The sequence below is a fragment of the Diabrotica undecimpunctata genome, chromosome 8, assembly GCF_040954645.1.
Source record: "Diabrotica undecimpunctata isolate CICGRU chromosome 8, icDiaUnde3, whole genome shotgun sequence".
NCBI lineage: Eukaryota > Metazoa > Arthropoda > Insecta > Coleoptera > Chrysomelidae > Diabrotica > Diabrotica undecimpunctata.
In genome coordinates this window covers 75,553,880-75,564,031 of record NC_092810.1, presented here as the reverse complement: position 1 = coordinate 75,564,031, position 10,152 = coordinate 75,553,880, and the positions used below count along the sequence as shown (strand labels likewise).

At 31.4% G+C, this 10,152-nt stretch overlaps 1 protein-coding gene across 1 annotated transcript; it reads right to left on the bottom strand.

The window, feature by feature from the left end:
• Positions 1-4,528: 4,528 nt before the first annotated feature.
• On the bottom strand, positions 4,529-9,721 carry LOC140448911 (uncharacterized). The gene has a single exon (XM_072542041.1). It carries the CDS (start codon positions 9,719-9,721, stop codon positions 4,529-4,531), a length of 5,193 nt encoding a protein of 1,730 aa, XP_072398142.1.
• Between the last annotated feature and the right edge of the window lie 431 nt (positions 9,722-10,152).

The window sequence follows — 10,152 nt, the reverse complement described above, 5'->3', positions numbered from 1 at the left end:
AAAGCTAGTTATTAGACGTGGCTATTTGACTTCAGTCATAATTATACGGATGACCTCGAAAATATTTTATTTTAATAATTTTTGATGTTAGAATAAATGATTGAATAAATTAAGATATATTATAGTAAAAAATATTAATTAGTAGCGATTTTAAATTATAAATCTTTAAGTTTATTTAATAATAAAAATGAACTGAAATATTTGACTAAACTAAAGGTAGGTATGTTCTGTCCGAAAACAATTAATGTATGTGGAATTGGTGTAATAGTTAGAGACGTGGTCTATTGACAAGAAGATTGGGGTTCAATTCACAACAAGGATAAAATTTTTGTTTTACTCAATCAAAAAATAATGGGAAATATCATACATATTAGGTAACAAGTTTTCGAAAAACTCATTATTTACAATTTATTCTTATTCCAATGTTATAAAATAGAAATACAAAATAATTCAAATTCAATTCCAGTTTTACAGTCCTCAGTTGTGAATGCAAAATAATCCGGTGAAGACTGTTTAATGTCAAATCCATCAACAAATTCTCAGTGTTAATATCAATTCCTCTGTACAGGTAGATTTACAGTTCTCTGTCCTCTGTACAGTTTATTTTTATAGAATTTTTACTTATTTAAATATTCTTTAAACGTTCTTTTAATTTTGAATAATTTTTACTTTATTTTCGAAAGTACGACGATACTGTTTTTTCAATAAGATATTTATGTTTAACAACACTTCTAATACTAGTAACGACTGACATAAATGTTTAGTGATTCAAAGCAAAACGATCTCTGCATAATTTCAAATTATTAAAAAAAAAAAAAGAAAACCACATGTGGGTTTTGAACTCTAATCGTCTGTGTCGCAGTGTCGAATTCTTACCACTAATCCACGAAGCATTGATAATTATTCTGTGACAAGAGTGTATGAAACTCCTCAAATCATAGTAGAAATTATTCTTGGTTAATAATTTAAAACTTTAGATTAAATAATCACTATTAATTAAATTATTTTATTCACACTTTTGCTTTATTGTGGTCAATCAATTTTTACTTTATGCGAAATTAAAAAATGGAAATACGTCACACATACGACGTTACACATAATAATTATGACCGAGGTGATTTAGCTCGAAGCTAACGTCTAAAGGTGTGAGACTCTCGATAGTGTTAATGTAATGTAAATTATATATATATATATATTGTTATGATATGTAAAATCAAGAAAATATTGGTTTGTTTAAAATATTTCAAAGTTCAACAAAAAATTAAAATAATTCAGAAAGTATAACCAACAAACATTTCTAAGAAGGAAAGTTATTAAATTCTTGGATTATCTGTACTAAACAAAAAGTAAGCTTTACATAAATTATTTCTTTGTAATACTTCAGTTGACCCGCATAAGTTTAAGTGAAACAAAAGACAAATTGAAACGGGTTTTTACAAATACATTAGTGCAGTGATTAAAGACAATAGAAGATATTTTAGAAAGAGTTTGTTAGTTTTAAGAATTATAGAAAATAATATTTGTAAATAAGTTTTAGGAAATTTTATAATTATAGGTAAAAATTTGTTTGTTATCGAAATGAAAAAATGGGGAATTGTGACGAGTTTTGATTGGCGGAGATTGAAAAAGGTGGGATAAGGAAAGTTTAGCTAGATTGAGGAGAGAGAAAATATAGTCAGTTGGTTTTCCAAGTCTGTGAGAGGAACAGGGATTGTTCTCTGGCGGTTCCTGAAATGTAGCAAGCAGTAGTGTGGAATGTTAGTGAGTTTTTGTGGAGTTAGTGTATCTGACAGGAGCTGAAGCAGCAAAATATTGTAAGTCATATTTCTCTACTTATATTCCAAGAGTCACTGTTCAGGCCAACGAGAGATTCAGTTTATCGTAAAGAGAAGATATTCCAAGAGTCATTTTTCACTCGGGCCAACGAGAGATTCAGTTTATCGAGAGGAGAAAAGGCTATCATAATTTGAATGATTTGTGCTTTTGAAGGAGATCATTAAGGACGATATACTTGCAACAATCTGTTGTAAGATTGCTGATTACATAGGGAGCGGTTGAGAGGAGATAATACAGTCAACAAGGAACAAGGATTTGGACCACTCATCATCAGAGAGAGATATTTTTGTTTTCTGCAGTTTTTTCTTTTATTGATAACACAATTTTTACACGTAATTTAGAAAGGATATAAATATTTGGATTAGGAGAGTTAGAATAGTTTGGGATTTTGAGATTTCAATTAATATTGTTTGTACCATTAATTTTTGATTGTTCACGTACGGAGAACAAAATTTTGAGAATCCTTATATGAGATTTGTTTATTGAAAACTTTTGAGTGTAAATTATTTCATTATTTTTATTTCAATATATAGTGTTAGATCATATGTTTTTTTATTATTCCGGTATTCTTTGGACCTTACCTTTCACATGTAATAGCATAGATATTGAAGCACAAATTTAACCCTGAGATAAAAGAATTAAAAATTGTGATAGAGTCATAATCATATCATTTAAATAATTTTAATTAATCAAAAAAATTAATTAGCTAATTATTGCTTGGCGCACCAAGACTCGAAATATCACAATAACTGGCTTCCAAAACGTGGGGCTTGAAAATATCGCAGCTTTACATTTGAAGGAAGGGAAGGAGATCTGGAATAAGTACAGGTAATCCAGAGATAAAAACATATAACATTGAGGGAATTGGAATTTGAAAGTATTTGGACAATTTTTCCAGGGAATATAAATTTGATTTATTGATTGATCGTAGTTAGTGGATATTTACTGCTATTGAATTATTTGATTTTATTTTCTTTACCAATCATACATTTGATATTTATTTTGAATTATTTGAATTTTACTGATTGCATATTTGATATTTGTCGTGAAAATTTAATACATTTGGGGAGAAATATTGTCGTGTTCTGAAACATATAGAGTGTTGTAAAATTTCACATTTGGCGGGGACAAAAACAATAACAAAAAGTAACAACATGTCGACCACAAGGAGTCAAAGCAAAATGCAAGAAAGGAAGGAGGATAACAGAGAAGAGGAAACAATTATTGATGAAGGATCGGATAATGAAGGAAATGCTATAATAATGGAGGAAAGAAAAGAAACAGGGATGCTGGAAAAATTATTAGAAATGATGCAAATACAGACACAAACAATAGAGAAAAACCAAAATGAAACATCAAAGAAAATGGATAAAATGGATAGAAATCAACAAGAAACATCACTAAAAATGGAAGAAAACCAACGGGAAACAAAACAAACAATGAGCAATATAGAGCAGCGTCTGGAAAACTATGAACAGGAAATTAAAGGATGTGTTGAGGGGATAAAGAAAGAACTGATACAACAAATAGAAGAGATTAATGAAATTAAAAATGATATGAAAGAACAAGAAATGAGAATTAAAGATAATTTGGAGGAATTAGAAAGCAAACTTGAAAATGTAATGAAAGATAGTAAGACGGTCCAGAAAAAGGAATTAGAACAGTTAGAAGAAAAATTTGAAATGGCGCTACAAGAAGACAGGAAGGAAGTAGAAAGAAGATTAAAGCAAAATGAAAAACAAATGGCAGAAATTGAACTAAGAGGGGTAGAGAGAAAAGAAGTTATCATCCATGGAACAAGCGAGACGAAAATACAATTTGGCGGGGATATTCGGAAAACACACCCAGTACCATTTGTTAAAAATTTGAAAACCAAATTACAACATATTAGATATTTTGACGATTGCAAAGAAACAATTAGAAACCATTTGAAAGAAGGAGCAGCGTTATGGTATGAAAGCAAGGAAGATGAGTTTGAAAATTGGACAGATTTTGAAAATAAATTTCTCAACTATTTCTGGGGGAAAAATAAACAGAGAGAAATCAACCAAGAGCTACAGAATGGAAAATATCACGAAAAATTGGGAATATCTGAAGAAAGATATGCTTTGCAGATATATAACAATTCAAAATATCTAGAATACAAATATTCTACCGAACAGCTGGTAGAAATGATCAGCAGACATTTTGAGGAAACGTTGGAAGACCACGTGATTTTGAGAAATTATCAAGATATTGATAGTTTGTGCCAATTCCTTCAATTAAAAGAAGCAAAAAGAAAAGAAATGAGAAATAGAAGACAACATGACCAATATAATGGACCGGAAAGAAGGTATTCATCAAATTATGACCAGAGAAACTGTTAATTCTGACTTCAATATAGATGGACTGTAGTAATAAAAAACTGGTGATTGCACTATATTTGAGATTTTATTAACACTACTGAATGTACTCATAAACTAATATAATTAAAACGAAATATGTATGTCTTATTTTAATGTAACCAAAAATTGTAATGTTCTAAAAGTCCTCTGTCTTTTTTCGTGCGCATGCGGTTGTTTTCACACTTCTTTTAATGCGCCACTGCCGTCAGTGGAGTTCAGCCACACACAGGACCGGCTTAGTTTTTAAGTGAATGAATCACAATCTTAACATACTCCCCCCTTTTGAACAGCATGTTCAAAAATTCTTATCAAAACACATCGTCATTAGGAGAAGGGAGTGGACAAATTTTCGAAACACCCCGTTTAAAAGTATTTTGCGAAGTTTTTATAGTCACTACCCGCACTACACCATCATCGCCTGGATGGACATCAACAATTCTTCCCAAAATCCATTTAATAGAAGGCAGGTTATCATGCTTTACGACGACCAGGTCACCAATATTGACATCCATTTTCCCAGTTTTCCATTTGTGTCGTTTCTGCAGTTCAGATAGATAAAAACAGGACCATCTTTTCCAAAAGCTTTGATTCATTTGCTGCAATAATTGAAATCTGGACAGCCGGTTAATTGTAATACTTTCATATAGTGGGTCAGGAGGTGATGTGAGAGCATGTCCAATCAATAGGTGAGAAGGGGTAATTGGGTTTAAATCGTTGGGATCTGAGGACATAGGATACAAAGGTCTAGAGTTTAATGTTGCCTCAATTTGCGTTAATAGTGTTGAATACTCCTCAAATGTTAAAATAGATTCTCCTATTACTCTGTGGAGATGATGTTTAATGTTTTTGATATTTGACTCCCAAAGACCTCCAAAATGTGGAGTATTTGGTGGAATAAAATGCCACGAAATTTTTTGCTGTGAACAGATTGTAACAAACTCAGATTGAGAATTTTCTAAAAACTTATATAACTTTTGCAGCTCTTTATAAGCTCCAACAAAATTAGATCCATTATCGGAATATAAATGATTAGGAGTACCACGTCGAGCGGCAAACCTTCTAAATGTAGCAAGAAATGCTTCACTCGTTAACTCAGTGACCAGCTCAATGTGAACACCCTTAGTGGCAAAACATATAAATAAACAAATATATGCCTTATAAGTTTTATAAGGTCGGCCCTTTCTATCACGCAACAGTACTGGACCAGCGTAATCAATTCCAGTATTTGCAAAAGGTTTTGAAATTTGAACCCTATGTTTAGGGAGGTCAGCCATGATTGAGGCGGTTTGTCTAGGTTTATTTTTAAAACATTGTATGCAATTTCGTACCACCTTCTTGGCAAGACACATGCCAGCAGTCGCCCAGAACTTCTCACGTACTGAAAACAATAAAAGTTGTGGACCTGCATGTTGTAATCGTAAATGTTCGGCGTGAAATATTAATTTAGTGAATAAATGTTTACCATCTAGGAGATATGGATGCTTTTCATCAAATGACAAAGAGGAATTTTTAAGTCTACCCCCTACTCTCAGAAAACTGTTTGAATCTAAAAATGGACTTAGAGAAAGTAACCTATGTTTATGAGGCAAATTTTTTTGTTGACTAATAATAGAAATTTCATTTTTAAAACTTTCCTTTTGTGCTAATTTAGTTAAACATAACATACTGTTTTCCATCTCTAGAACGCTAAGAGGACCTTTTGTCCTTGTACGTTCCTTTAGGTTTGTAATGAAGCGTAAGCAATATGCAAAAACTCGATTTAATCTATTAAGAGAGGAGAACCGTTGAAACAATAATAATTGTTCGGTAACAACAAGCGTGTGACAAATTTTACGGATTTCTGGAAGCTCCTTGTTATCTCCAGCTTGAAATAATCGTGGCCAGAATGGTTTTTCATATAAAAATGAGGGTCCATTCCACCATACCTTGCAATTGGATAGTTCATCTGGATACATGCCACGAGATGCTACATCAGCAGGATTTTCTTTAGTATTGACATAGCTCCAATTCGATATATTGCTCAGCGTTTGAATTTCTGAGACCCTATTGCTTACAAAAACTTGTAGTTTATTGGCCTCTGTATTCAACCACCACAATACTATCTGAGAATCGCACCAATAAAAAACATTACATTGACATGTAAGTGCGTTTGACACTTGATTGACTAAGCGAGCTAGTGCTAAAGCACCACATAACTCTAATCTAGGAACCGTTAATACTTTTATAGGTGACACTCTGGTTTTGGAACATAGCAATCTGACATACACTGTTCCATTTTCATCAACCGTTCGAACATATAAAACTGCACTATAAGCATCTTTGCTAGCATCACTGAAGGCATGCAGCTCCATGTGAACTATTTTATCACACATAATATACCTGGGAATATTTATTTTATTAAGAACAGACATTTTTGATTTAAATGTTACCCATTTATTGAGCAGGTCTCGTGGTAGTTCATCATCCCAATCTAAATCAAGCAACCATAATTGTTGAATTAATATCTTAACTAGAATAATACATGGACTTATTAAACCTAAAGGGTCATATATCTTAGCAATATTACTAAGTAAACTTCTTTTAGTAATAGGTTGTTTATTACTGGATGTTGAAACATTGTATGTTAAGACATCAGTATTACTAATCCATTGAATTCCTAAAGTTTTAAGCCTATCACTCTCTCCTAGTTCCAATATACTAAACTCATCAGATGTATCTTGTAAACCCTTTAAAATATCTTGGCTATTAGAAGCCCATTTTCTTAATTTAAATGAAGCTGATTTTAATATCATCGAAATTTGATTACAAATTTCTATTCCATGTTCTTCACTGGTGAAGCCAGTTATTAAATCATCTACATACATGTCACGGTCAATCAATTCACTAGCAATTGGGTAATCATGTTTATATTCAGAAGCTAATTGTTTTATGCATTTTATGGCCAAATAGGGAGCACTAGTCGTACCATAAGTAACTGTTTGCAACTCAAATGGTGCGAGGTCCTCATTAGGATTTTGTCGCCAAAGAATGTTTTGTAAATATCTTTCTTCAGGGTGTATCAAAATTTGACGGTACATTTTTTCCACATCAGCAATTACAACAAACTTGTGCTGTCTAAACCTCAACATAATTTTAAATATATCATTCTGAATGGCTGGCCCAGTATATTGGATATCATTTAATGATATCCCAGAATCGGTTTTAGCCGAACCATCAAATACAATCCTAACGTCAGTAGTAAGACTGTCTTCACGGAAAACAGCAAAATGGGGTAAAAAACATCGAAATTGACTGGATTCCTTTTGTGTTAATTGCCTCATATGTTGCAAGTTTAAATACTCATCCATAAATTTAGAGTATTTGCTTTTTAAAACATCATTCTTTTCCAATTTTTTCTCTTGAAACAGCAGTCTTTTAACAGCTAAGTTTTTTGATTCCCCTAATTGAGTGGCTTCTAATTTTAGTGGAAAACGAACAATAAATTTTCCAGAAGGATCTCGAGAAACTGTTTTATTGAAATAGTCCTCACAAAACAAATCTTCCTGTGACATCTGTTTCTGTTCATGATGAATCTCCTCGACAAACCAGAACTTTTGAAGATCGTCATTTATTAAAAAATTGCAATTAACCTCTTTTTTCATAGGAATATTTATCGGACCTGATACTACATAGCCAAAGACAGTATTAACTAGATGAGGTAGATTTCGACCGAGGTTTATTCTTTCATTTAGTACAATCTCCCAAAACAAATCCGCTCCAATTAATAGATCAACATTTCTAGGACAATTAAACATAGGATTAGCAAGTGCAATGCCTTCAGGAATGTGCCAATTAGAAATATCGAAGTTACAAGATGGTAAATTACTTGAGATTCTTTCAACAATGATACAGTTTAGGACAGTTTGAAAATTATGAATATTAGATTTTATTAGTACCTCACATTTGTACCGTAAATTAGAATTAATACCAGCGATACCAGATACTGATACATCAATGCGATTGGTTTTCAAATTTAATTTTTTACACAAATTGTCAGATATAAATGAACACTGACTACCCACATCCAAGATGGCTTGGACTTTATGAAATTTACCTGTCTTATCTTGAACATCAACAATTGCAGTAGGTAAAATAACATAATTGTCATTAAATACAGTATTACCACAAATAATGGATGACCCATTGAACTGATCACTTTGTTTAGATTCTGAGTTAACAAAATCCTCAGAATTGTTTTGATTATCAGCAGAATTGTTATTAAAGGAGTTAGATTTCTTATGATGTAATAATGAATTGTGCTTACCCTTACAAAACTTACAGTTTCCTTTCTGGCAGTGTGTATTAAAATGGCCATGACATAAACAATTAGTACACAGTTTCAATTGTTTTATTTTGTGCCATCTTTCAGCTACTGACAATTTTAAAAATTGGTCACAAGTATAAATAGAATGTTTTTGTTTGCAATAATTACATTTTAGTTCCCAAGTATTTTCTGAACTGCTAGCTAAAAATGAATGATGACGTGTTTTACTTTTATGACCACTTAGTCGCGTGTCTTTATTTTCTCTAGTGCTATTTGTTTCTATTGTTTCCAAAAAATCTGCTCTATTTTTCAAAAACTCAAAAAAACTAGCTAAACTCGGCAACATCTTATCTGTACGTGATTGCTCCCATTCCCGATTTGTATTTTTATCTAGCTTTAAAGAAATCATATGAACAATCATAGCATCCCAATGCTCAGTAGGAAGTTGCAATGTTTTTAACGCCCTAATATGCTTGTTTACATAATCAATAAGCCCTCTTAACCCTACTGCTGATTCTTTGGGTAAGGACTCAATTTCAAATAAATGTTTTAAATGATTATTAACTAACAATCTTTTATTGTCAAATCGGTCACACAATAACTGCCAGGCATCCTGGTAATTATGTGCTGCAAATTCTAAACTTTGGATAATTTTCAAGGCTTCTTCACCTAAGCATGACCTTAAATAGTGATATTTTTGAATTTCTGAAAGCGTAAGGTTGTTATGAAAAAGTGCTTCAAATGTATCTTTGAATTCTAGCCATTTATTAAATTCACAATTAAAAGAAGGGCATTTAATGGGTGGTAATTTAATTGCATTTTCGTTAAAAGATTGACTATTATTATTTACTGACCCTAAGGTTTGGGGAATTGAATTACTTTCAATCTTTTTAACAACCTCTTGTGTCCTAGCTACACAATCTATTAGAGTGTTTAAAAATATGTCTGCCTCTTCACGTTGTGCCTCAAGTTCATCGTCTGGACAAATGTCCTCAATCACGGCTTGAATCTCTTCAAATTCCGTTTCTAATGATTCTACTTTACCTAATCTGATTTTTAATTCTATTATCTCTTTATTATCAAATTCTTGATTTGTTAGAAATCGATTATATAATGGTTCAAAATAGTTTTGAAATTTAGTTAGCTTATGTTTAATACCTCCACGCTTCCGTATCTTTGCATTTAAATTAGCGGCCATCCTGTATTCTTTTATGTAGAATAATTATTTAGTATATAATAGTAATAGATCCAACTTTATTAGAGCTCAATGAATAAATCGATAACTTTTATAATTATAACCAATATATTTATTACAGCAAATAAGAAGTAGCTGTTAATGTTAATATTAAAATTGTAATTGTTTATAATCACTTTTTATTGTTGTTTTGCCTTAGGAATTTGAGATGACTATAATTGCGTTTAACTGTGTTTAATGGTTTAATTCTCGATATCATACATGAACATAATAGTGAGATACCCTTATAATAGCTATGTGTATTTAATATAGAAATATTAAACTCAAAGAATAATAAAAATGGAAATAAAACATACACATTTAAATGGAAAAAAACATTGAAAATAGCTTTACAAGTAGAATTGATATTGTATTATATATTTGATTTTGTATTG

Excerpts from the sequence above, each read along its gene's own strand:
- LOC140448911 (XM_072542041.1), bottom strand. The coding sequence starts at position 9,721 with ATGGCCGCTAATTTAAATGCAAAGATACGGAAGCGTGGAGGTATTAAA.